Consider the following 27,763-nt stretch of genomic DNA (forward strand, 5'->3'; position numbering starts at 1 on the left):
TCAGCCATCCATTCATTCAGTCATTCATTCATTCATTCATCCATCCATCCATCCATAGCAACATCATGGCAAAAGGCTCTCTCTCGGTTGAAAAGAAAAACTACAAATCCCAGCAACACTTTTTGCCAGCTGATCCCACTCTCGCGAGACTTTCGCCCCTATCCCCCATCATGCCAGTCGTATATGAGTTTAGTTCAATAAACAACACAGGGACAGTCCGTTTGTCTATATATTTTATTTTACATGTTATTTTAAAAAACATATATATATATATATACACGTGGTGTTCATGCACGTGTCCACATCCTCTGCACAATTTCTCACCCATTACTCACGCAGACACACAAGTGCAGTCGCCATACCATTACTTCTGGCACGCGCACACAAGCACGCACGCGCAAAAACTAAACGTAAAATGGGCACGAAATGCGCTGTGACGACGTCACGTGAAACCTGCCACGTAGTCTGCAAACATCCAAGACTACAAAAATGTTCTCGCACGGCCAGCGTGCGTGCGCGTCAGCTCGCAAAACGCATCACAAGTGCCAGCCGATGCGCGTGCACGAGACCAAAGCTCAACACACACACATACAGTGGATAAAGTTATGCCACATTATGTCTATTACTCGTGACGTCATCTTTATAACATTGCAACTTTTACACACAATGTGCAGTACATATGAAAATGGAAAGAATATAACACACTCACACTCTTACACACACACAAAATACAAATACAATTTGGTTTACATTATTTTTAAGTATCCTCCTTGACACGTGGTTCGTCCTAAAGGCTGTAAACAGGACAGAAAAAGTGGAAATTCAATACTAGGAAAACTTTGGATACTGACTTTTTAAGCAGTTTATCTTCTAACAATAACTATCTTAATTCAAAGTTTTTGTGTTTCCTTTAGCTCGGTCACTCACACATGCACACACAGACTCTGTTTATTTTTTCCAGCCCCTTCTCACGAAACAGTCACAAGTCACTAGATTAGGTACACCCCCTTCGATTGACACTCCCTGAGAGCATTTAAAATGATGACCACACTCAGATGTTTGTTATAACTTGACTGTATTGAGCTATACAGGGCAGAATAGGGTCATATTATTAGCAACACCTCTTAGTGTGACCCACACAATTCGAAACCAAACATCTCTCAGATTTACTTTTTAAACTATCAGACTCAAACACACACGTGCCCATACATTAAAAATATAATGTATTCGTGGAGTACGTCACAAATTCTCCTTACCTTTTAGTGTGTATACTGTACAGAGCAACTTAAATTAAGATGTGATACTTTTTAAAAAATAAAAAAAAGATATAATAAAGTGAACATAAAAATTAAAAAATATATAATACATGTATCTAATCTAATGATAACTTTAGGAATACGTTTTGAGCCATTTTAACCCATCTTTGCTTTTTTTTTTTAGCTGGTTTGAGACACTCTCGTTTCAGCACCACCGAAGTGGACAGCGACACATAGACACACAGCAAGTGTGAGCGTGTCTTTTTTTTTTGACATCATCATCTTCATCATAACATTTTAAGCCAACAACGACGTCAAGCTTGTAATATTCTCTTTCAAAGTACGACAAACGGGTGCAAAGTGACGACAAAGACATACAACTGCCGGGCGTACTCAACATACACTCCTCGGACAGGAATATCACATTTTTACATGAAATAAGAAGATTATGGGGCATAACTTACCTACTCTGGGTGTCAGGTGGACGTCTGTATGTCATCTGAGCGTGCACACACACACACACACACACACACACACACACACACACACACAAAGAGAAAGAGAGAGAAGTTGGGAAACGTCAAACAAAATATTTACAAAAAACTCTTCCAATCAATTATTTTATTTCAACTATTTTTATCCACATGTATGAAACATTGTTAAGTTGTCGTATAGGATGTGTGTGTGTTTTTTTTTTCCTACACATATTTTATTTTTTTTACAAATTAAATCATTTAAATATCCACCCATTTCCTGTCAAATAAAAATATTTTTTTGAGCATGTGTGTGTGACGCAACTCCACGATTATTATTATCAGTGATTTTATATACGAGATCATAAAGGCATTCACCTGAGTGTATGTGTGTGTGGGGTGAGCTTCATCCCAATACTCAAGATCTTTCTGCAACATATGGTAAAGGACACAATGCACTTAAAAAAAAAATGAAATAACAGTATATTAAAATAACTGACACACACACATTCACGTCCGTTAGTACCAAAGAAAGTAGCACACACCAACTCGGATAAATATTCTCACACACACCATGTAAAGTCACACTTGTGGTGAGCTTCATGTCCAAGAGGGTTAAGAAAGGAGTGGAAAATAATGGTGGCCATTATTATTATTGGTTAAGATTAAAAAAAATCTTTACCTGTAGTTTGAATTCCACACCTATTTTATTTGTGGCACTACATAAAGTAGCCAAAATATTAGAAACATCTCCCAGTGTGAACAAAAAACAGCTTTCTGATATTTTACCAATACAAAATGTAGTTTCCTGTTTTTCATTTAGTTACTATAAGAGATTTACTGTGAATCATCTCAAAATATAAAAATAACACAAACACAGCAACAAAAAAAACACAAATATTTGATACTTTTTTTTTGTCAAGTAGAAATACATTTTTGTAAGCCTCGTGTACAGCAGAATAAATCAAAATGTGTTTGTTTAGATGAATGTGAGAAAGGGGGAAGTGAAAAAACGTTATCAATGCATCTCAATTGTAAAGCTTCTTCTCTGTAAAACCTTGAATTCATAAAACAAGTGTGGTTCTACAACATCTAGCATGCGGGAGTTTTCCAGGAACTATGTTCACTGTCAAAGGAAATAATATATCTGAGTTTTCTAGGAATTCTTACATTGTATAATTATATTCCTTGAAAAGGAGAATTTTCCATTTTTACAAAAACTCTTTGACCCTGCAGTCATGCTTGAAGTTGACCATGCACAAAAAAATAAACATGTGAAGGGCAAGTCAAGTGATGTCATGGTAACATCTTTGCATCCATTTATAGATTTATCAAAACTACTTAACCCTTAGGCTTGTCGCAACAAGATGGCCGACATGACTCTTCAACACTGAATTAGGAACGTCTTTTTTTTTTGTTTCCCTTCTGTCTTTCGTAACACACACAATTATTGATTTAAATTGGCTGAATCCTAATGTAAATGCCATCTATGTTTTCATCTTTTTTAATTTGCTAGTTTCACTTAGCAACATAAAATTGGGTTGACAAGTCTATTGCGAGTAGACCCACAAAAAAAATCTCTAGCGTTTGCTGTTTTGGTGGCCATTTTGTTGTATCATGTATACTCGACAGCCGGGTAACAAAATATATCAGTTTGCATCATCACAGCTTGGGAATGAAACGAATTGCTATTGATTGAACGCTCTTTGGAATTTTTTGGGGGGAATCCAATGTAACCCCTACAAATAATGTCCGATTGCTCCCAAATTTCAAGCAAGTACAGTAAACCCCCCGCTATCGTAGATACCTGGTCTCCGCTGTTTTGCAGATTTCATTTGTGACAGTTAATGACTATATATATGTCACGAATGAGTGGAGCAGGTGGACCAAATGCAGCTTGAACCAGGGTTGATTGAAGGGAAGGGAAGTGGGCCAACACAGACACAGGCGGGATAGAGACTGAACCGCAATCGGCGGCATTCGGGGAAACGGAACCGCAATCGGCGGCATTCCGGGAAACTGAACCGCAATCGGCGGCATTCGGGGAAACAACCGCAATCAGCGGCATTTGGGAGGCGAAGCCAAGCATGTTGCAGTCGGAGACGCGGGGTCGGCTGCTGCTGGCATGAGGTCCAACGGCGGCCGCGGGTCCGCTGGGGTGGATACCGATGGCGTCGCGGATAGGAGCCGGTGGCGGTTGTAGGTCCAAGCGCTAGTCGCTGTGATGGTCGGTGTCTTCTGTCATCTCCTGTCTGTGTCCGCACCTTGTGTTCCTGTCCTGCTCGTCCAGTTTCCCCCTGGTCTTGTGTGGAGGCTCACAATCAGAGTGGACTTCTGTTTGCCTCTCTGTCCAGTCTGTGTCTTTGTTTACCCACTTCCCTTCCCTGGTCCAAGCTCCATTTGGTCACCCTGCTCCACTCATTCGTGACAATATATGCATACAAGGTCAGCCATTTTGATTTGAAGCAGCCATTTTAGCTATTCTTTGGGGGTCCTTCAATAAAAATCTTCTCCTTGATATTTTTGCTACCAAATTTCCCCCCACTCTTTTACAACAACGCTCTTAACCGCACAATGTAGTCGAGACGCACTCAAAGTGCACAATTATATCCACGATTCAAAGTCTGCCATGATCATTGTTAATGAAGCTAACAAAAATACATTTTGATTTACTTTTTTTCCCCCCATACAAATATTAATTCTGAACCGCACTGGATGATGTGAATGGTACAGTTGCTTCTGTGTATTGCAATTTTGTGTAGTATTGATGACTTCTATAATTAAATTGCCAAAGTGGAAGTATTAGGAAGTGGAATACAGATAGAGAATATAAAGTATAAAATACACTAAAAAAAACAATCTAACTGTATGAGTTTAATAAGAATTTAAAAAAATTAAAAATATAGAAGACAATAAGAGAGTCGGACCTGGAAAGCCACAGCTAAAGTCATCCTTCTCACCGGGTCGTTCACTAAGTTTAAAACTTCATTTTTATTTTTAATACTACTAATAATCTACTCAACATTGCGGCCATGGCTAACGTCAGTATCCACAGCACGTTATATGTACACATATATGGCATGGCTGTTTCTGAGGGCCATGGCCATACGGTAAGGAACGTAAAGGCAAAGGTTACCAAATGCACAGTTCGCTCCTCCTCGTGCGTGTGTGTGTGTGTGTGTGTGTGCAGGCCTCCCGCTCAGGCGTATATAAAATATAAATAGCGAGGGTGACAGAAAGAGAGAGAGGAGAGGGAAAAGAAGAGTGTTGTATAAGTCACGACCAAGAGTGACAATACACAGCTTACAGACACACACACACACTCTGTCCCTCCATAGGAATGTCGAGAGGGGGGGAGAGCCACGTTATTTTTTTGTGTGCCGGTTAAAGATGTATAATTAGTAATAATAGCTAGATTTTTTTCGTCTTGTACTTTGGACGAGACGAGAGTGAATGCTTGGATTTTTGTTCTTCTTCTTCACTGTGCGCGTGCCTCTCGTCGTCCTCATCCTTACATCATTTTTTTTAAAACTACTTTTAAAAACTATGTGCGCTGTTTTAGCAGTACACTGCCCACAGACCTTGAGAGACTTTTGGTTATTATCAAGGAAATTAAGAAAATGGCATCTGGTCTGAAAATTAAACTCATGCGAGCTCTTTTTGTTGTTATTATGTTTGGACAAACCTTTGCTTGTAGCAGGTAGTTAAAATGAACAAGAAACTGAAGAAACAAGGATAATTTTGTGTACACTAAAAACTGTACGGTGAGAAATGATCAGCGAAGGGTCCAAAAGGAACTGACCCAAAAAGTTGATCAAACATGTTTTTGGTAGCAATCCCCACTTGCCCATTTCACAGCACAAAAAAAATAAATAAATACTTGTCCGTTCATTTAAATGGAATGAGATGAGCTGCTCAGAATGTCCCCTATTGTAATCACGCCCACAGGTGCGCACACCTCCCATTTTCAGAACCGCCAACCAGCACACGGCTACAAAATGACCAACAAGGCGCCATAAAGGATTTATGCCATTCACAAAAAATAGATACCCAACTTTCAAATCCAGACATCGCCAAAAGTTTTCAGTCAACATCCAGATTTAAATCTTACAGTGCACACATAACAAATAGCGAAAGGCACACATCCAACACACTTTAATAAATACTTAAATAGTCAACTTATTAATCCAAAACAGCATCCAAATTTTCTATACGTTTTACGACTAAATTCTTACTAGAACGTCTCAGATTCACTATTAGGCAACTTATCCAGCAAATAAACGTCCCCAGAAATGAGTGTAAAAATAATACTCAGTACAATACAGACAGACAAATATTGGGGTCAAATATTTCGAATGATTTAGAGGTAAATTCTTGTAAAAAAAAAAACACTACAGTCATCATCAGTAATATTTTTTAGTGGCCGTACAGCACACACAAGCAAGTAACAACCAAATCAACACAACATACAAGCTGCTGTAAAATAGTCCACTTATTAAATAATGTGGTGTTAAAGTCCTTATACGATTCCCCCCCAATTTTTTTTTTACATGTGAAGAAGTCTATAGGAAATGAAGTGTACACACCTAAAAGCAACAACAGAGTCAATCAATGTGCACACCTAAAAACAACAACACAACTTGATCGACAATCAAACGTCGTGTCTGATTATTGATAAAAAAAAACAGTACAAGCAGCTTAAGATATGTCCATCAAACGTTTTACATGCTAAAAAAGTCACACAGCTGAGGCTTATATCCTACACACACACACACACACACACACACACTCATAAAAGAGCAAAAAAAAAGTATAACAGCCTAAAATCTATTTTTGCAGTCATCATAAAATCATTAAATAAACGTGTAGCGTAATTGTCACAAATAAAAATAAGTGTTTAGGTGAAGTCATCTCAACGGCACACACAAGTGCCTCACAATCACACATACCGTCACTGTCCGACAAAAAAGTGTGTGTCTCAAAATATCTTTCATAATACAAAACGTTTTTGAAGTCATATTTTTTGCGCTAAAATCAGCAACACATTTAAATTTTATGCTGCACATGCAATATTTCAAACGTGTGTACATTTTCCTGCCTCATTTGTGTAAAAGAATAAATCCAGATATGCAATATTTCTTTTTTTGTGTGTGTGTAAATACTGTCTATCCTCTAAGAGACGATTTAGTAAGATTTTCCACAGCTCCCCCCAAAAAAATTAACAAAAGTATGTATAAAATATGTATAAAAGTAATATATTATTTTGTAGGATTGTTTGTTGTTAAACTACTATTATCCTCTAGTTAATCTTCCTGTAGAAATTTAAAAGGGGTTCTAACGACAATTGAAGAGCAACATATTAGAAATAAATGTATGTCACCATTTTAGCATCACCTCAAGTTAACCTCTGAGAAATTTGCACTAATCAGCTTTTTGTGGTGACGATATAAGCGCCGTATTTGAGTGTCTCGCAAGCCAATCCGCTAACATACTGGATTCAAATCGTTTTTTTTTCTTCTTTTTCTTTTGCAAAAGTATAGAATACAATAGCCGTTGCCTGGTAGAAGTTTTTGTATAGGTTTTTGTGGCACCTGGGTGATATTTTATTCTATTTTATTTATTTATTTTACACGCCCGACACACCTAAAAATCTGGTCACAGAAAGTAGACGAGACCTTAGACCAGCTAAAAGCAGGTCTAAGTTGTGGCGCGGGTGGTGTGAGGCAAATTTGATTTTGGCTGCACTTTTTGCTTGGGTGGCTGGCTTTCATTCATAGATGTGTGAGTGTGCGATTGTTCTCATTGTGTAGTTTTTGTTTGTCTCATTCAATAAACAGTTAGCGGTGCATATGCTCTCCTTGCCCACATGCGAAGGTATTAAGGTACAAATCAACTCTTAATGCTCACTAATCAGAATCCGCTAAATTAGCCAAGTATGCCAAAAGCAATCTAAATGTTTTCCATTTGACAGATTTGGTCTTAAAATGCGCCTGATCTTAGAGACATGACACCTAACATCTGTTCCAGCTAGCACAAGAAATTCCACAACTTTTAACACACAAGTGTGAAGCTCAAATTTTAGATTTGGCCCATTAAAGCAAATCAAGTGTGGGTGGAATTTATATTTCTTGTGAAATGAGTTTCATCTTCAGATTCTGGTTGAAAAAACTACCAGAATTTCTAATTTTTTTTGCTTTATTTTTAACAAATGTTACAAGTATTTGCCCCACTAAATCTCTTCTTAAAATAAATTGAATAGTAGTTGTGTACACATGCTGAAGGTGACTTTGCATTTATAACTGTGACAAAAATGAGTCCCTCCTCATCCTAATTTGATTCCAATCTATTTGTGTATATTTCAGTCAGTCGTTTTCTGAATAAATCCCGATTTAAAGTGTCACCAAAACAGCTCACTTACTATAATTTACTTCGTATCGTTACAGCTTTACATTAGTCACGTGACTGCCAAAGTGCTTTTATTTTTTTTCAATTAATATTTATTATAAACGTGTGTCGAGCACACACACACACACGTTTGTTTTGCAGCGTCCATTTTGTTTCCGGCTGTCAACCAACATGAGTTAATGAATATTTTATTGCAACTACATATTCCTACATAAGTTGACTTGATTGAAATGTATCTCCAAAGTACAGATGAGGTGCAAACAAACTCGTGATGACGTCAATGTCTGCGCACCTCTCTCATGGTGGACGACGACGTCACACCCAAACACGAGCATGGTGGCTCACCTGTGCACGACGAGATCGGCCTCCTGGTCTTGGTCTTCAGGTTTGGAGTTCCTCCTCACCTGCGAGACAGGACAGACACGAGAAGTGAGAAGTTTTTGCAAGTGGGAGTTCCTGTGTGTTTTCCTATGACGTCACTTTTCTGTAAGGGGCTCATCAAAAACTCTTTAGGTTTTTTTTTTTTTCTCGACGTGAGTGTTTTTTATAGCAAAGTATTGCAAGAAGTGGGACGAGAGAATTAAGTTTTTTGGGACCGTTGTTAGAACTTCGAATGTCATCATTTTACTGTATCATATTCTCACATGTTTTTTTAGTGTATTTTTTTTTTTAATGCAATGCATTTCAAGTGGTGACGTAGGCGCTCTTTACGTCATTGGGATTTTTTAGTCTCGCCTAAACCGTCAACAGTGTCTTAGTAAACTTTCTGCATGCTTGTCACGTGACTTTTTTTAAACGTTACTGTAAAGTACATTTCTATTGTTTTGTTGACTGTTTTTCTATAATTAACATACTGTTTTAACTGCATGTCTCATTTTTACTTTTATGAACAACGCTTTGTATGCAACTGGTTGCTTTTGCAGTGCTCTAGAAATAAAGTTGGGTTGTGTAGCCTATAAAACAGCTCTCATCATAATTATGTCATATCAATAAAAAAATTCTGTGTTTTCATCATGGACTGCGGTTTAAGCTGTCTGTATGCCTTGATCATATCACATTATCAATAAATTTTATGTCTGTCTTGTGTCTTCTTTTTTTTTCCAATAACAATAATGTTGCTGTCTCCCCTGATCATAATATCAAAACATTTCATATTTTTTTTTATAATAAACGCTTTTTTGTGGTATTGTTCTGTTGGACACGTCATCGCACGCACTAAATGTTGTTGATGATAATGGTGCGTTGACGGGACAGATGACGTCACCGAGCAACCAATCACGCGGCTCCTCTGACTTTTGTGTTTATGTCTGTGCACGCCACGCGTGATCGGTGGGAGGAAGTGGTGCGTTCGTGTGCTCCTCGTTGTTAAAAGGGCCATTTGAGCCCATTAAGCGCTTATTATTGTTCAATTGAAATGTTGCACTTCTCTTTTTTTGAATGGGTCAGGTGGTGGTCTGGGGGTGCACACGTGTATTTGTGTGTGTGGTGGGTGTGGGTAGAAGGGGGGGGGGGTGCTTGAGGTGCGTTCAATTCATAAAACACGACTGAGAGGGGGGTGGGCTTATGATCACAAACCTTTTTTTTTTAACCCTCCTGTTATGTTTGCTTCTTATACAAAAACATGTTGCGCGTCATAAGTCAGAATAGTCACCAACTAAAAATACATGTAAGGTAAAAGAGTACTTTTTTTTTTAAGTATATTTTATTTGACCCGCAACATAACAGGAGGGCTAAAGGAGGTCCAAACAAAGTTACTTTAAGGGGAACTTAGTGTGCATTTGTGTTTGACTCACAAAGTTGGTGTGTTTTGTCGAGCTACCAACAAAATAAAACATTTGCACATGCAGGGAAGCATGCAAGAGTTGGAGTAAAAGTCAAGCGCAATTTAAAAAAAAAATAAGTGTGAGAAAGGAAAGTGGGGGTGTAATTGAAGCCTACAATTAGATGACGAAAGGGTGCACGGGTACAAATTTAGTGCAGACAAGACGAGTAAATGAAGACAAGAGCATAAAGAATGAAAACCGCGACACAGGGAAAAAACAGAAGAAAATGGAAGAAAAAAAAGCGAGCGAGGAGCGCGTAAGGGGAAATTCCACGAGTGGCTGCGATGAAATCCAGCCTCCCGATGTGTCGTCGATGTTGGCGGCGGCGAGTGCGCCCCCCGCGAATGCTTTTTGGGGTAAGGGCTTCCCAGATGCAGAGCTCAGAACAGCAAGCCCAGACCGCAAAAAGATTCGCAAAGGGCAATTTCTTTGTTGTTGTTTTTTCCTCCTTTTTTTTCTTTTCTTTTTTTTTTTTTTTGCTGGGGTGCTCCTCCGTGACTTCTGTTGCCGTGAATCTCCCTCTCGCTCTCCTGCACTCCACTTGAGTGTATCTCCAGCTATATCGGCATCACACACACACACGCGCGCACGAACCACCACACTCATAAATGGAAATAGCAGGGAGGGGAATCTCCGCAATTTGAGAGCTGTCCGTGGTTCTTTTCCCTCTCTCCTCCTTCTCTCCACTGGAAGCTATTTGCATGCCACTAAATGCATGCATCCCCCTTTCTCCTCCCTTCCCTCTGAATAGAGCTGAAAGAGATGCTGTTGATGCTGCTGCTGCTTCTGCTGCTGCTTTTTTTTTGGTGCTGCTGTTGCTGCTACTGCAGCCGCTCCGTGCGAGGAGGGAGCCGGGCTGTAGACTGCTGGCAATAAATAGAGTGCAGGGAAGGCGTGCGATTGGTGCGCGGGCGAGATCGTCATCAGCCAATCGCAGCCTCGCTCGCATAGGGACCCCCCTTTTTGAAAAAAAAAAAGAAAGATATAAAAAAAAAAGAGGAAAAAAAACAAGAAATGACGGGTGGGGTGGGAGGTAACCAATTTGTGATCAATATCAATGATAGAGGGATCGTGCTATTTCCTGGAGCTTTTTTTTTTTTTTTACACATGCAAATTAAATTAGGAGTGGGGGGGGGGGGTGAGGTGAGGGAGAGCTAAACCAATCAAAACGCCGCAATGCAAAGTGTCCACGCAGCATCCAAACAATGCTCGTGTAGAGAGGAGGGGGAAGAAGTTAATAAACTTACCTGCTTCCTTTCCCAAATAAACCCATTTAAGCGCCTCCCCTCCCCTCCTTGTAAACTTTCCTTTAGTGAGACCACACACAACAAGCTTCTTCATATTGGGCATCATTTTGGGCATGGTTGGACTCCGGCTATTTTTTTTTTTTTTTTTTATGATGATGGTACCGGTGGTGGTGGTCGTTTCATTTGCAAGCCCCTCAGTCACGATTCTCCCCCCCTGCCGTCTGGGCTGCACAGTGACTGCCTCTCTCCTGACGCAGCCAGCGAGCGCGCACGCTACCCACGTCACGACGGAGCGGGATGAGATGTGCACCCCCCCTCCCTTCTTCTCCTCACCCCAATTTCCTCCCCACCCGCCCTTCCACTCAGTTTCCACGCGCTTTGCCTGATGCAGAATGACCATAAAAAAGGGAGGGGGGGTAGTATGGAAGAAATGGGTTAAGGTAATGGGCCGCTATTACCCCCCCCCCCATTCACTTGGCGCGCTCATTCACCCTGAACTCGGTTGGCGAAAATAGCAGGGCTCGCAAGAACCCTCTTGCGCGCCCTGCTGGTCACCTGCAGGAAGAACCACAGCTACCGGGACTCAAGCTGGTTTGGCGCGAAAATTTGACGCCCCACCCACATCGCCCTGATAAATTTATGCACAACAAATAAATGAGGAATTAAAAATGGAAAATATTTTGAATAGTGGGTTCCTAATATTTTGCACAGGAGAAAATCTCCCCACAAACACTCAGGTTGAAAACAAGCTCACTACTGCCACTTGGCGTGCGATCAGCACCACTGACGCTGGACAGCTCCCGGGTCTCCCCTCTCCTCTCTCACTCTCTGCGGCTCCTTTTTCTTCCTCTGCCCCCCCCCCCCCCCACTCCATGCATGTGTGTGTGCGCCTCCTCTTTCAAAATAAGAAACCGGGGAACCCCCCGCACCCCTTCTGTCTCACACACACATCGAATAGAGATAGAACAGACAAAGAGGAAGGGAGGGGGGGGGTGTCTTACAGCGTGGAAGGGGGGGGGGGGGGGGGATTCCAAGCCTGCAGGAAGTGTGCGCGGTTGCCATTCCGGCGTCGACACAGAAGAGGTAAAAAAAAGGAGGGAAAAGGAAAAACAAAAAAAGGTACAGCATGCACATCGGTGTCACTCACCTGACTGCGTTCATGTCCACCTCCTAGGAAACAAAAACACAATTGGTCAAGATTTTCCCCCCCAAGCCCTGAAGAAAACATCTGCAAGTTTTCCCCGGGATCGCCTTACTGACACCCCGCCTCCCCACACCCCGCCCCCCCCCCCTTGCTTTTTTTTTTTTTTGCATCGCTAGTTTTAGAGCATGCAAAACTAACTATAAGGCTATTTTTAGCAGAAGACAAGCATGTTACGTGGAGCCACATGCAAATCAGCCCTCCACAAGTGTGCACGAGAGCCGCCGTTGTTTGTTGCACCAATGCAGCGATGTTTTTTTTTTTTTGTTGTTGTCGTCCACTCTCCACTAAAAATCCACCATACCGATGAGGATGACGATGATGATGATGAAGGCGCAATCTACCTGGCACGACGCTACTCCACAAGTGGAACAGTCCTTTCTTTTTTCTACAAAAAAACAAAACCTCTCCTTTCTAGTCGAGCAAATAATGCTCGACTTGCTGACGAGACTAGAAGCAACCCCTCTGCAAAAAAAAAAAGAAATAAATAAAAAGCAGTTTTTCTTTTTTTGAGAGGGGGGTGAGGATGAGGGGGGCTGAAGGGCTGCGTCAGTTACTAGGCATTGACGTCACGTTTAGATTCTCTCACTTTTTTTTTTTTCCCTCCGCCCTGTGGAGCCTGCTTGGAAAGATGCTGCTTGCTGCTGCCCTCCTGCGTGTGTAGGAAAAAAAAAAAAAAGACTAAAAAATATATCACGTGCACCGTACGATATTTTGCTCTACTTAAAGATTTGAAAAAAACAGAAGTATTTATTTCTATAAAACTGTATTTATCCTTTGTCTCTGCGCAATCAACGTTCTTTTTAACAATATAATGCAAGCGATACACGCGTGGAATTGCACTAGTGGGCGCTTTTTGGGGCGAGTGGAATGGTCGAAAGTGGACATGAGTGAAAAGGCGGTTCTGACAAAAAGTGAGGAGAGGGAAAGGCAAGGCAAAGGGGGGGGAGCAAAAGGGCTGCGCCCGTCGCATCGGTTGGTGCTATTTTTAGCCCTGCCTGTGGGCCAACTGTACACGGCGAGGGTGCGTGGACGCGCACGCGCACATCATGAAAAATACACGTCAGTCTTACTTGCCTTCCTTTGATGCCCCCCCCCCCCCCCACCCCGGTGGAAAATAAGAACCAATGGGATAAGTGTGTGTGACGTCACCGTGGACACACACGAAGGACACCTCGGGGGGTGGGGAGGAAAAAAATGCCCTCAATCAAGCAGGGTACAGGCTTATCAATGGGACTTGCGGCCCAGAGGGCAAAGGTGCAGTTCTAGAGGTTGACCGCATGGTGTCGACAAACTCGACCGAGAGATTTCTCCAGTAACTTGACAGAAGAAAATAATTGGAAACTTTACAGAGTACATTGACTTTTTTTTGAGTGGGCAGAATGAAACACTAGGCAGCAATATAAATATATATATATTTTAAAAATAATTATTGCTTAACCTCTCTATTTGAATAACAGCACGTTTGAAAATGAAAGCAAAGTAAAAAACATTATGAAAAAAATTAACTTAGAAAAAAATGGAAAATATTTCAACCCCACTGTGCTTTTAAGAAAAAAGACAAATTCTAGTCTATTAACTAAATGAGGAAAAATACAGTAAATTGAATATTAAATTTAAAATATCTTAGAAATATTGACACAAAAAAATTGTAAATACTTCACCCACAGAATGCAAACACATTCTTCAGCCTTTGCATAAAAAATGTACCCTGCATGAATAAAAAAAAAATTAAAGGCGCCTTTGTGAAAACAAAATATGACGAGAAAAACAAAGTCAGGCAATACAATACCAGAGATTCAAAATTTTGCTTTTAAAAAATAACAGCAAATATTAAAAGCAATATTTTAACTACAATTCAAAAACTGAAGAAAATAACAACTGATTCAAAAATGACTTAGAAATTCAATAGCGAATCAGGACAAAATACCCCAAATACCGGTTGTGGAGGATGATGCTCTTTGAGCCATTTCAGAAATCAATCAAAATCAAATTGGTCGACCTGATGGATGTAATAATGTTCTTTCAACCATCCGCTAACTTACGTCCGACTAAACAATCAAGAGGGGTGGTGCAGCCCAGCCCACGCGGTACTCAATGTTCCACAGCAACCTGCTGCTGCTTCTTCTGCTGCTGTTGACTTTCTCACTTTACTGCTGACTTTTTGCAATGCTTATCTATTTCTTTTTCTTACGACAGTTCCCCATTTTCCCCAAGCAAAGCGTAAAGACACAATAAAGTTGTGTTAAAGAGACAAATGGTGTCAGAGCCCAAAAAATGGATTACAAGATTGCTTTTTTTCCTAACCTGCCTTGTGTGTTCCCTGCTTGTTGTTGCCGAGCGGCGCGGCAGAGGATCCCCCGGCATGTGAACAACACTCCTACGCATCACTGCAGCCTCATGCGTCCTCGCTCGCTCGCTCTCATTCGATTCTCTCTCTCTCTCGTGGAGTGTCTGGAAAATCACACAAAGATCCCTTAGCCCCCCCACCACCACCACCAAGACGGATCGACACGTTCACCTAAATCCACTCGGCAACCACGTCAAGTTTGTCTTGAAATTACCCGGATGAGATGGAATAAGGGGGTCAAGGGGGGGGGGGGGTCCTCCAAAGAAATAAAGAAATACACACATGGTCAAACTTTCTGGACTACAAATGGAAGCACTTACCCTTAAAACTGTTTTGGGAGGGGGCAGGTCACTCCGATGCCAATGCTTCGTCTCCCTGGCTCACTCCCAGACCCAAATGTTTGCCGGCATTCCTGATTCCTAATGGAGGTGTGTGTAGGGGGGGGGGTATGATGTTGGAGGTGTAGAATAGAGAGAGGAAGTGGTTGGGGGGCAGAGTTACAAATACGAGGCAGCGCGCCAAATCAGAGAACAGGAGGTGAGGAGGTGGGGGGTGGGAGGGGGGGAAGCACGATTTACCTCACTGTTCGTGCGTATGTGTGTCTTTGCAGACAGAGATGGGACACGAGAAGGAGAAAAAGCATAGAAATATAACATCTAGCGAGGGATGGAGGAGAGGGGGGGGCATAGCTAAGTCTTACCCAGAAATGAAGCTCCGGGTATGGGCTGTATAGTAAGCATGCCGAAATCTGTGTGTGCGTTTCCAGACATGAGAAAATGACGCATGCTTTCATGGAAACCCTGCGAGAATGGAGGATGGAGGGCTCACAGTCGTTGTACCCAGAAACAAGGCACCACGGCTGGGCTGGAGAGGCACCATGTCAGTCTCTGTGTGGAGCTGAAAAAAAAAAAGCAGCACTCTCTCTCTTTTCCCTCTAGCTGTCATGAGTCTCTCTCTCTCTCTTTCTCTCCGACGGCGTGTTATTGACCTGCATTGACGTCATTGCGTCATTAGGTATCCCTTAGAAACACTGACTTTCAAAAATAGTATCAAATTAATTCAGCTCACAAGCAGAGAGAGAGAGAGAGACAGACAGAGGGAGGGAGCGTTTAAGGTCAGGGTGTTTTGGGGTGACGTTTTATCACCCAAATAGCCCACCACCATCATCATCCTACACACACACAAGGACACGTACAAACAAATGAGATTCCACATCGGGATGCAAGCAGATGGCGCTACAATTATCTTTCGGGTCAAAAATGTCAGAATGGAAACGTCTACATGCGTCTCTTTCCCTCGCTCTCTTTCGAGCTGGTCTAAAAATATCGTCCTGCCTTCCCGGCCGACTACGTTCAACAATCCGTTCCCCCCGTTTAACCTTAAGGCGGAGGGGAACGGGGACACCTTGAAGACCCCTGACGTTGAGGAACAATGATATAAACGGCATTACACGCAGGACCTTTGGTTGAAAATAAATCCGGAATGATTCAAACAAAGAGAAGAAGATGAAGGGTAGAAAAAGAACAGCGGTTATCACCGCGCTATGACGTCACCAGCAGATTTGCCATCCAGGAAGTGGCTGGTTAATAACGAATTGACAGAGCGGGAGCTGTCCGTGGTGCTGAACCGCAGTGCGAGGTCGTTTTAGCTGTGTCCATGAAGGGAACAATGCGGACATCTTTCTTTGTAACAAGACAGACGTTGCTGTTTTTTTGTCTTTCACTTTCGTGAGGTGAGCAACCGACCCACATTCTGCCCAGTATCTAGCTCCGCCCCTTTTGGTAGCATTTCGCTAGGCATTAGCATTAGCAGACTTAGCCGCTTAAGCTATGAGGTCATTTTAAATACACATGTAATTCTCTTTGTTGTACCTTTTAATTGGAGACTGAATAACTAAATGGATAAATTACAATATAAATTAAATTGATGAATTAATTAAAAAGAATGAACAAGCCTTCAAGACTTTTTTTAAATCACAAACAGCCAAATGAAGGCTCTTGGAAAATCCAAGTCGTGACACCGACGTCTCGAGGCGCCACTGGATGAGCACAGATTGAAGCTGTTTATTTTGTATTTTTGGCGCAGCTTCACGCCGCCACTGTGCGTTTGTGTTTTTCCACATTCCAGTGTGAAGGAAAGAGTGACAAAGAGAGACAGAAAAAGATAAACACTCACTCACACGCGGCGTCAGGACAAAATTAGCAGTTATGAATCACCCACTTGAATTGAGGTGGACCGTAGGCTCTGGTGTCGTGGGAGGTTGCGATTCTCGCCTTTTGGTACTTGGAGCTTTCGAGGTGACACAAACACACGAGAATATGTTTGGTGGGTACTCCATTAGAGGACCAAGCGGAGGAAGATGTATCCATTCTGGTTGGTGTTGACGACTCACCTCAAGAAGTCTTCAAGTTGTGAGGAAGAACGGACTTCGAAGCCATAGGTGGCGCTATAACCTGTTAGAAATGGGACAAATGTTTACTTGTTTTTGTTAGAGAGCAGGCTACTCTATGGGCAACAACGGAAACTGAAGGACAAAGAATAGATAACGTGGATTATACCATTTTCATTTTGGGCTTGAGGGTCTGTGTCTTAAACCCCCCCAAAAAAGGGAAAATAAATTCATTTGTTAGCTAACAGGCTGGTTAAGAATAACATTTTGGGATGGACACATATTTTCTTTGTACCTCAAACCTGACCTGAACAAAATTTTTTGATAATGTTTTTAAAAGGCCCAAAATTGTTGCCTTTTAATGGCTACTGGATTTATTTTTGGAAAATTTCTCAATGTTCAGGTTTGCCCTTTAGCGAGGAAGCTGGAGAGAAGATTAAAAAAATAAATATGCTTGATTGTCGTTGCCTGAAAGAACCAGCGATCAATCATGTGAGGCCTAAAAAGGAGGACAAGATGGAGGAGAGCCCCCACCAGGAGTAGGGGGAGGGGGTGGGGGGGTTCTTGTACGACAGAAGCACGTCACTGGAGAAAGTCACGCAGCACTCAGGCGTGGCTGCCAAGGCTGACGACACACGGCGAGATGTTGGGCGTGACGAAGAGCACTCGGAAATACACACACGCACGCACGCACACGCCCTTTTAATTTGTTCTAATGTCCCTTCCCATCTGCTGGTGGCTTCCCACTCATGTTGGTGGCTCGCATCTTTCCAGTAATTGTCGTCATCCAGTTTCGGAACCTTATACCGATTTTGGGTGTCACTTTCCAGTGCTAACAATAAAACAATTGCAATTAATCCACTGGGAGAAAAAAAAACAGTTTTTTTCTAGTTTTCTTTTCTTTTCTAGACTGGACCTCACAGATTTCCACTTGGTGGCAATTGCAGATTTTTTATTTTTTAAATCTGTCACAAATGAATGACAAAAAAAAATACAATCACTATACACCCCAAAAATATCTAAATGAGATTTTTTTTTTAGGAACCCCACTGTATCCCTACATCCCGATTTCCCCGCTATTTATTTTTCCATCTCTCCTACCTAAATGATGTCAATGGAAGAGCAGAGCTATAGTGGGGCTATTTTTAGACTTAGCACACACACACACACACAACACACACTCACACGCAGAATCCATGGCATCACATGTTTGGTTGGGAGCTCTGCTGCACACAATAAAGCATCTCCAGAGGACACTATTGTCACAAATGCAAAACACACACACACTATGCTAATGTGCGTGTTTGCTTCCCTTATGTGTTTATTAGCACGACCAGACGAAGAAAAGAAATGGAAGGACAAGCCCCATTGAGACTGAGAGGAAGGAGGGCTGGCTTCTTCATTCACTCACTCCTTCATTCATCACTCCCAGACTCACCCATTCACAACGTTTTGCGAGCAGACTGTGAATGAACGCAGGAGTGTCAGGCGTGTTCCACTGATGTGTGTGTGTGTGTGTTTAGGAATGGAGGGGGGCGTCTCGGTGGACATGTGAAGAGTAGAGTACACAGTGTTCCCCGCCTGCCAGGAGTTTGGGGATATGTGTGTGTAGAAGGGAAAAAGGAAAAAAAAAAAGGAAAAAGAAAGAAGGGTGTGAACTTGCCCCCCCCTCCCTTTATTTTTGCCATACTGCTTTTCCCCTAAGCGAGTTAAACGGGATTATTGTTGGATGATGAATTGAACAAACAAGATCCTAATTGGCGAGGAGAAAAAAACAAAACAAAAGGATTCTGGGGGGGCAACTTGGACTTGCCAAATAGTGAGCCATACTAATTTAATCTTTAAAAATAATGTATTTTGTCAAATGAAAGTTGGCTTAGGTTTGAATGTTAATTTCATTTTAAACACAGTAAAATGTATTCTTAATTTCAATTTAATTTTTTTTAAAATAAATAAATAAATAAATCCTTTATTTTATTGGGGGAAACTGTCTAAAAAAATTGGGGGGGATTAGATATTACCCTTTCAAAGTAGTTCAACATTGATAAAAAAATTATTAATTTGATGTGTAATTTTAAATTGAATTTCAAATGTGAGTCATTTCGATTTGAAATGTTCCTTTACGTTCAATTCAATTTAACCTAAGATCGACCTTATGATACAATTTTCAAATGAGATTTTATTCCAGTTAATTTCAATGGAAAACGCAAATTCAAGGGGGGATGTGCACAATTGGAAAAAAAAAAAGAAACGAAGGCAAGACATTCTCCTCCTCCTCCTCTTTTCTCCTCCTCCCTCACTCCTGACATTCACATGCTCCATTACGTAACACGCTTCAGTTAGGACGGGTAGGGAGCATGTTTAAAGTCTCCTTCAATCAAATAAGCGCACGCTTTGCTGCACAAGCGTCTTCAATGGAGCTCCAACCGAGCTTTTTTTTTTTTTTTTTAGCCCGCATTCTATTTCCAAGATGAAGCCATGGTAAAAATAGACCTTCCTACTCCTCCTTTGCCCACCACCACCACTACCACCTTCTCAAGATGGTGCATCTACTCTGATGTAGTCGTCATCAATGGAACAGTGCAGATGGCTATCAAGATGACAAATGTTTTGGGTGTGACATAACGTGTAAACAATCTGGTCCAAAAACAAGTTCAGATTGGAGGAAAAGAGTCGAAATTCAATATTTCAACCACACAAAGCTGTCATTCGTTGGACGCCTCACCAGAAAAAGTCAAATGGGAAGACGAGTTAAAAATGTTCATTTTAGGGGGGTGGCCATTTTGCTGTGGACTGAAAATGACATCATGGTTGCTCAGGTTACGCCCAATCATGGCTCATCTGTTTTCTGAGTCAGGTTAGGTGATGTTTGCAAGCTGAGCCGTGATTGGCCGTTACCTGAGTCTGAACAATTGTGATGGATAAAAATGGGTGGATTTATATTTATTTATATTTATATTCCCCAAACACAATATGAATCAGAAGGCAGCGTTTGGACGAGAGTGGGGTGCATAATATTGGAAATGCGGGGGTCGACTTCTCATTTAAATCGCATCTTTTGTGAGAAGAGCAGTCGAATAGGCTTTGGTCATCAAATATTTTTCCATCAATTTATTTCTTATAGAACATTTTAGAGGTGTGTAAAGTGCTCATTCTGTTTATTTTAATTCCACCTAGATGGCAGCCACTTGCTTTAACATGATGTCACCGCTTTGGCATGTGTTGTTGGCATATTTGCGATGATTCACTTTTATCGCCAAACTTCATGTGCGGGTTTATGTTTATATATACACACACACACACCTCATACACACACGTGCAGCAGCAAGCGCTCCTCCGCACTCCCGTTGAAGTTGACATGTTAACACTCACTGGCTGCTATATTTAGCGCTGCCTCGCCGCACTGTTACTATTCCCAGCATTGCGCATGAGGGGGCGGGTGGCTTTTCATGCATATCCATACATACATACATAAATACAGATACAGTACGTGCTTATTATATTTGGGTAGACCGACTCGAAAGCGAATATTATGAAGGAGGACGAGGAGAAAAAAGGAAACGGAAAAATATTAAGATTAAGAAGAACGGGCTGAAAGGGAAAATTTGGAATTTGATACAACACCGAGAAAATTGGAGTGAACAACGCTGTGAAATTTAAATCGAGAAATGATCAAGTGTATAAAATGAGGCTTCAAAATAAACACCACTCAACTGAAACCACCGCCCTAGTCAACTGTCAATCAAATATATGACTTGGAAAATGGACAGCTAAGAATGAAGCACTCGTGGGTGCATTTTTGGAGTGGTGGCATAGCTAACTAGCTATTGCGTGGTATAGCCGCTGATGTAAACAAAAGAGATTAAGTTCTTATTTGGTGGGCGAGATGTTACTCAATTACAAACTGGTAGGGCAGGAAGTGGTGGGAAAGCGTATGTGAGGAACTCTGCTTTAAAAGAAAAGATTTTGTGGTTTTATATCATCGTATATCTGTGACAGTTCATATTAGGACATAGTTCAGCACCAAGGAGAGTTCCAAAGAAAATAGTAATGATAAGGATGTGATCATTTAAACTTCAGTGGTTCCAAAAAAAAAAAAAAAACGAACTTATCTGGGGTATAAATATGGCGTTTGTTCTCGGTGATGCCAAAAGGAGAAAAAAAAAAGTGCATCGCTGACGCAGTTAATTCTTTTTATAGCCTTTTTACAGACCTCAAACGGACGTGCTCCAATGGCGGCTTCAAGAGGAGGCATTTTGATGGGTGACTTTGGAAGCAACGCGAATTCGGTTCTGGCGTATCGGTCGTTTGGGGACACGGTTTTGCGTGACTGGCTCAAGAATCAGACGGCGACGAAAAAGAATTGATTTTTTGTTTTCTTCCATTTCTTTTCATATTTTAATCAAGACAGGCATTCTATATTAACAAGAAATATGAAGTCCTTTCTCTTTAATTGAATTTATTTTATAATTATGTTCACTACTGAATGTTTATTTTTTGAATTTTAATATTTTTTCATTTTTATTATTTTTTCAATATGTTTGTTTTACAATAAGAAAAAAATTAGTTTATTTCAAGACATGTTTTATGCAGATTATTTTTTTTTTCATTTCATTTAGTTTCAACCCAAACTTTGCATTGTGGTATATTATATTCTCATTTTGGGAGAAGAATTGATTTATTTACTTTGGTTTGGGTGGTTGCCATGGTAACACCATTGGACCCAAGCGGGTCGTAAGAGGCGAGAAGTGAAGTTACCTGTCAGTTGGTGGAATTTCTTTCTTGCGTTTCCATTGGAGCGGATGATCCGATGTGTGAGTTATAGGAAGGATCTGATTGGGGGGGACAAAAATAGAAAGAAAATTAACTCAGGATTTTTTTAATGGTTACATTTTTTTTTGAACGCCTGAAAACGGAGACACTCTGCTTCCAATGGGAATAGAAAGGCATGGAAAAAGAAAACTCCAGATCCAAATCATATCACATCTAGTTTTGATCCCCTGTCCGCCCACACCTCTTCCTGTATCACTGCATGATTATTTTAAATTCTGCAGTGTGTGTGTGTGTGTATGTGTGCGCGCGCGCGTGCTTTGGGAAATACCTGGTCACGATCAATCACTGGAGTTCTTTTCCCACGGTTGCTTACCGCCCCCTGCTGGTCAAAAGAGCAACGTTCAAAGAGGACCTTAAACGTACCACGGAAAATGGACAGTTTGAGTAGATTGCTGAGACAAAATTAAAAAATAATAATAATTAATAAATCAGACAGATGGGTGTAATGCTCACGGGGCTTTTCATTCAAAATATAATGACATAACATCCAGTGCACGGACACAGATTGTGTGTTTGGATTAAAATGTGTTAATTATAATTTGCATTGATTTTTAGAGCTTTTTTGGCAACATGATTGCAGCATACGTTTATCTTTTTTTTTTCTGTATGCAAGACAAAGAAAGAATGGAGCCTGAAACGATCAACGGGGCTAAAAATAGAACTGGTTGTTGCTCTGGCAGGAGGGAAAACCCTGGTCTGCATCGCCCCCGAGAGGGGAGAGCCTGTCACAACATTTAATTTTTTTTTTTGTTTCTTTGTTCTATACTAAATCCCAAGACAGAAAAAACATGCGCACAGTGGTAATTAAAATAAACAGAGCTTCCTCTGATTATTTTTTAATCCACTGTTTTTTTTTCAGAATTGGAATGGTTAAGAATATGTGAAGTTTTTTGGGTGTGAAATTGAATTAGCATGAGGTTGGATACTAAGGAAATCTTTCAGCAGTGACATGCGAAGTTATGGATTCATTTTTTTCGTGTTTGCTTTGTAACCCACCCACCCGCACTCCTGGAAAGAAAAACGATCAGTACATTTATCGTACATGAAGACATGACAGCCACCGTTCATACTTCCATACAAGTTTATGATAAAAATCCGACATTGTCAATTCTTACAAAGTTCTAATAATTGCCCAATTTATACTGAAGCTCATCTAACAACAATTTAAAAAATGAAAACAAGATTAAATAAACAGGTAACAAAAAAATGCACCCTAACATTACTTTGCAGGACAAAATGAGAACCCTTTTTTTTTCTTCTTTTTTTTTCCTTTTGAAAAAATTCCCAGCGGGACCAAAACTACTTGTGTGTCACAACTTTGCAGTCTTTTTGTTCCACAAGAATACACGTCATAGATAAAAACAAGGGAGAGGAGCTAGTGCTACGGGCCTTGGCTTCTTGATGACGTCTAGTTGGTCTGGATAGAAAAGTCCATTGTGAGGAAGATGCGAAGAGGAGGAGTTTTAAAAAAAAAAAAAAAAAAAACATGGAAACTAATTATTAAAACATGGAAGTGGGACAAAAGTGGTGTCCGTTTAGATTGACGGTAAAGATTTCGGCGTGATGCAGTTCAATGAGTGACAAGCGAGCACACCCCCTCCCCTTGTGACCCGCCTTAGTAGATCCGCCCTCGGCTTCTGTTGCCTCTGGTGCCGAAGCCCCGTCCCCGTCCGCCCCTGAAGCCGCCGCGCTGCTCTGTAGGCAACATTGTCGGTGGAAACCACAACGTTAGCAACGGCCCACACAAATCATGCAAAATTATTTGAAAAGAGCTCTGAATTATGTTGAGTGTTTCTGCACATGCTGCACGCAAACTTTCAGTATCATTTAAGAGCCGCGTTTTTTATTTGTATTTTGATTCATTTCAAATTTATAAATCAGGATCCAAGAGTATTTTACTTCATTTTGATTTATTTAAATCTATACCTGAGGAAAACCAACGATTGAATATTTTTTTTACCTTTTAAACTGATAAATTTGAAACTCAAAAATGCTTTCATTCTTGTTCTTCATTGAACTAATGAATTAAAAAAAAAAATCCTTCAAGGTTTTTTATTCACTTCAAGCTCCCGTGTGACACAAAACGATCCACTGGCAAATATATTTGTTATTGATTTGTCAATTAGTATACACGCTTCAAATAGTGTAGCTGCTTTGGACCAATCAACTCAAATTTTTGTGTATCAAACATTTTGCAAACTGCTATGACATTTTTAATGTTGGTAATTATGTTTTGATCGAAAGCAAATCTGGTCATCAGTACGCAAATTTTGCAAAATAGAATCATGGCCAGCCATAAAGTGTCCATAAAATAATCAAGAACAACATATCAGTAGATTACCACTAAAAAGTCAATGTGGTGTTTTTGCATTCCCACCGTAGTTTAAGTTTCCTAGGGAGGCGCTGTATTTGCCGCTGGGTGGGTTGTAGATTTGCCGAGCGTCCCGCCGAGGCTGCGGGGCCGTCTGCTTCTTCACGCTGGCGACCGAGCCTGCGTCGTCGCTGGACGGACGCTTCAGACTGCGGGCGGAGATCGGAGAAGTGATCGGTCAGTCAAGGAAGGATATTTCAGACTCGTTGCGACGTGTCAAAACGTACGCCACGGCTGCCGCCTCGGTCTTCTGGACTGGCTTCCAAGACAGAGAAACGGCACTCTTGAATGATGGAGGGTTGTGGAAGAGATCCTGAGATGCAGAGAGACAATTGAGTTGGGGGCCAATAATTGAGAATTAATGTCTGGACACAAATAGGACATTTGGGTGAGTTCCTCGTCAAACTGCGACCAACCTTGATGAGGACGTTGATGTTGTTTGTAATCTTCAGGGCCACAACTTTGATCTTATTCTGGAAAAAAAAATAAAGACCCGGTCAGCACTGACGTGGCGACAGACTCCGAGCGACCGCTGCGTCCACCTCGTCCGTCTTGAGCGCTTCTCCCGTCTTGCCCTGCAGAGCCACTCTCAGCTGTCTGATGTAAACCTGCAGGCCTCTGGCGAAATACTGTAACCTGCAAGTCCGATGATTTCAGATGGCGCCCAAAAGGTGACATTTTCTCAGTGTGATGAGCGACGCCCACCTGATCTTGAAATCTTTGAGGCGCTCGGCGTCCACTTTGTCAATGAGGAAGTCGGGCAGCTTCTTGCCCAGCTGATGGAAGCTGAAGAGCAGACACTCCACGTAGCTAAACTGCAGCTTGGGCTCCTCGCCGGTTTGCTGCTCGCCGTTCTCCACCTCTTCCGGGGGCAGAGGCATGTACTCCTATGGAAAAAAAAAAAAGAAATGTGCAAAATGAATCCCTGTCAACATAGCCGCAGTGACACCAGTTTGTGCCGATGTGTTTGCCCACCAGCAGCTTGGTGAAAAGCATGTTGAGGTTGGTCTCCAGCTTCTCCATGTCACCACAGAAAGGACTCATCTCTGCCAGCAGTTTGAGGACCTACGCACACGGGCGTGACAAAGGCAATCGAGTCGCCGCATTCAAACTTTTAAAACGACAAATCGAGGAACTAGATACCGACCTCGAGCTGAATGTCGAGCTCGGCCACAGGAGTCGTCAGCGTGCTGAGGTTGGGCAGGACGTGTTCACAAAAGTAGGTCACAAAACGTGTGGAATGAACATTTTTCTACAGGAGAAAGAATGGAACACAGTGAGTGACCTTTTGCCCCCCCAAAAAATAAACAGCTTCAGAAACTCTAAGCTCTATTTAATCTACAAAAAAATGTTGGTGTACTCACGGAGAAGAGGGGCAGTGCCTGGCGTGTGCACTGAAGCAGGCGGTCCACCGTGTCGGGGTCGGCCGGGTTGAGCGCCTGCTCCAGGAAGGCCTGGTCCACCACCAGCTCCACCAGCTGCTGGCGCCCGCTCACCGTCTGCAGCACGCGCAGTCCCGACACCAAACGCATCAGAAGCACAAACTCCTCGCCCGTCACGTCCTCCAGCACCTGCGAGCGAGCGGGGGGCATCGTCAACAAGAGCGACAGCGAATTGAATTTACAAAGACACAAGACGAACCTTCTTCGTCTCGGCAAAGACGTACTCCTCCACCTCCTTCGTCATGACGTCCTCGGGCAGGGTCTTGAGCTTAGTGGAGAGAAATTTAATGGCCCGCTCGCGCACAATGTCCTCCCCTTGAAGGATCTGCGAGAAGAGCCCGCCGAGGGTGCCTGCGGGACACGCGACGTCCTTCATCAAGTAAGTCGGGAGGGCGAAAAAATGCAAAGACGTACTGAAAAGCACACTCGCGTACCCTTCGCGTCAATCTTGAAGATGGAAATCAGCGAAACGTTCACTTGGTTGAACTCAGCGGTGTCATCTAAAAGAGGAAAGCAGATATTATACTTTGTTTCGCAATGCCGTAAAGATGAGTAAATAAATTGTAATTGCTGCCCACTCACAAGTCAAGGTACCACTTTGTTATCAATAAATCCAATACCTGTCTGGAGGAGTTGGGTGAGAATATCGGACACCTTGAGGATGTTGTCGCCGGTTGCAAACCGCGGAAGCTCCTTGATAGCCTGTCGTCGAATCTGGACCATAGTGAGCAAGCGGATTGTGAGACGCTTGGAAATGCCTGAGGTTCAAATTTCGAGACACTGAGCGTCGTCGCCACACTTACCGACACGTCATCGTCTTCGCAGAGATCCAGCTGGGCGTTGATGGCCGCGTCGGCAAACTCCGGAAAGCTGCTGAAGAACTTTGGGATGAATTGAGCCGCCAGGCGCTTCTCCTTGGGCCCGCCTTTCACGCCATTCAGGATGACTTGGTAGGCGTCTTTGTGCTGCAAAATGCAAGGAACAAGAAGCACATTTGTTCAACGTTATTGTCGTCACTGATTGATTTGCTCATTAGAAAACAGTCGATTGATATTGAAGTAGTATTTTACTTATATCCTGAATAGGGGCAAATCCTTTTCTCTCAAAAACAAAGAAAGGGGATTTTAAAGCAGTATAGGACAGGTACAGAAAGAAGGTAAACAAAGTAGTTTTGAGAAAGAGAAAAAAGTTTGCATAACAATAAAGTCTGAGGGAAGGAAAGGGGACATGGGGAAAACAAATCTGAGGTGGAAGGAGGAAAAAAGGACTGAGGGAAGGAATTGAGTTTAATAAAGATGAAAGAAAAATGAGTAAAACTAATATAACGGAGTAAAATAAAAACATTTAAATTCTCGCTAACTTGTTATTACTCTATTAATTGTGTTCAATATTAGAAAGGATAAATACTTCAAAGCTCCAATTGCGTTTTGAAAAAATAAAAAATGCCTCAAAAAACGTTCTATTGTGAATTGACAAGAGAACATCAGTCGGCTCAATGCTAGCTGCTAGCTTAGCACCCACCCCCCCTACTCACAACACAAGCTTACGTAAGCTAACAACCAGCAATAAAAGATATAAATGAAAGTTTAGCGTTTTCGCTAGAATTCTAATTTAACACAAATACCGTGTTTTTGCTATTTTCCTTACCTGGCTGACATCGTCCTTGGCATCAGCAAGGACCCCGTAGCTTCGATAGAGATCCTCAATGGTGACCGCCATCAGCGTGCGTCCGATGTGCCTGGCACTCAGCTCAAATGAAAACTAATACCAAAAAAAATACCCTCTCGATTCTTTTTATCAATGATTAACAGGGGTCGTGGCGCTACACCGCTGTTTTATGTACGCAAAATGGGAGTAGGGAGGCGAAATTTCGATGATCAGTCCACACTCGTCGTCTGCAATACCTGCAACGTTCTGCGGACGAGAGCGGGCTAAGCTAGGCGGCTACGGAAGTAATGACGAGGCGCATGTGC

General features: G+C 41.8%; 1 protein-coding gene across 5 annotated transcripts; it reads right to left on the reverse strand.

Moving 5' to 3' along the window:
• Positions 1-219: 219 nt before the first annotated feature.
• Positions 220-27,747, reverse strand: api5 (apoptosis inhibitor 5). 5 transcript variants are annotated; one of them, XR_015859113.1, is made up of 25 exons: positions 27,438-27,747; positions 26,594-26,755; positions 26,411-26,504; positions 26,225-26,290; positions 25,990-26,141; positions 25,713-25,919; positions 25,496-25,600; positions 25,324-25,413; positions 25,054-25,235; positions 24,891-24,984; positions 24,765-24,821; positions 24,576-24,661; positions 24,355-24,497; positions 22,246-22,296; positions 21,903-21,976; positions 17,148-17,208; positions 16,976-17,044; positions 15,584-15,652; positions 15,456-15,503; positions 15,076-15,174; positions 14,713-14,859; positions 12,352-12,374; positions 8,480-8,538; positions 1,721-1,755; positions 220-794 (listed from the first exon to the last, which is right to left on the reverse strand). XR_015859113.1 is itself a non-coding variant. In XM_088379196.1 (14 exons), exons 1-14 carry the CDS (start codon positions 27,507-27,509, stop codon positions 23,593-23,595), a joined length of 1,590 nt encoding a protein of 529 aa, XP_088235322.1. In that variant the 5' UTR covers positions 27,510-27,747; the 3' UTR covers positions 23,041-23,592. The 5 variants fall into 5 exon arrangements, 1 of the variants encoding a protein (XP_088235322.1); XR_015859112.1 differs by having other exon boundaries at positions 15,456-15,652; XR_015859111.1 differs by having other exon boundaries at positions 15,456-15,652; positions 16,935-17,044.
• Between the last annotated feature and the right edge of the window lie 16 nt (positions 27,748-27,763).

The sequence above is a fragment of the Syngnathus floridae genome, chromosome 6 (genome assembly GCF_059516105.1).
Source record: "Syngnathus floridae isolate MCC-2025c chromosome 6, RoL_Sflo_1.0, whole genome shotgun sequence".
Classification (NCBI taxonomy): domain Eukaryota; kingdom Metazoa; phylum Chordata; class Actinopteri; order Syngnathiformes; family Syngnathidae; genus Syngnathus; species Syngnathus floridae.

Excerpts from the sequence above, each read along its gene's own strand:
- api5 (XM_088379196.1), bottom strand. The coding sequence starts at position 27,509 with ATGGCGGTCACCATTGAGGATCTCTATCGAAGCTACGGGGTCCTTGCT. Across the intron at positions 25,601-25,712 it reads AGGCACTGCCCCTCTTCTCC|AAAAATGTTCATTCCACACG; the intron begins GTGAGTACACCA and ends TTTCTCCTGTAG. Across the intron at positions 24,498-24,575 it reads ACCGAGGCGGCAGCCGTGGC|TCTGAAGCGTCCGTCCAGCG; the intron begins GTACGTTTTGAC and ends CTCCGCCCGCAG.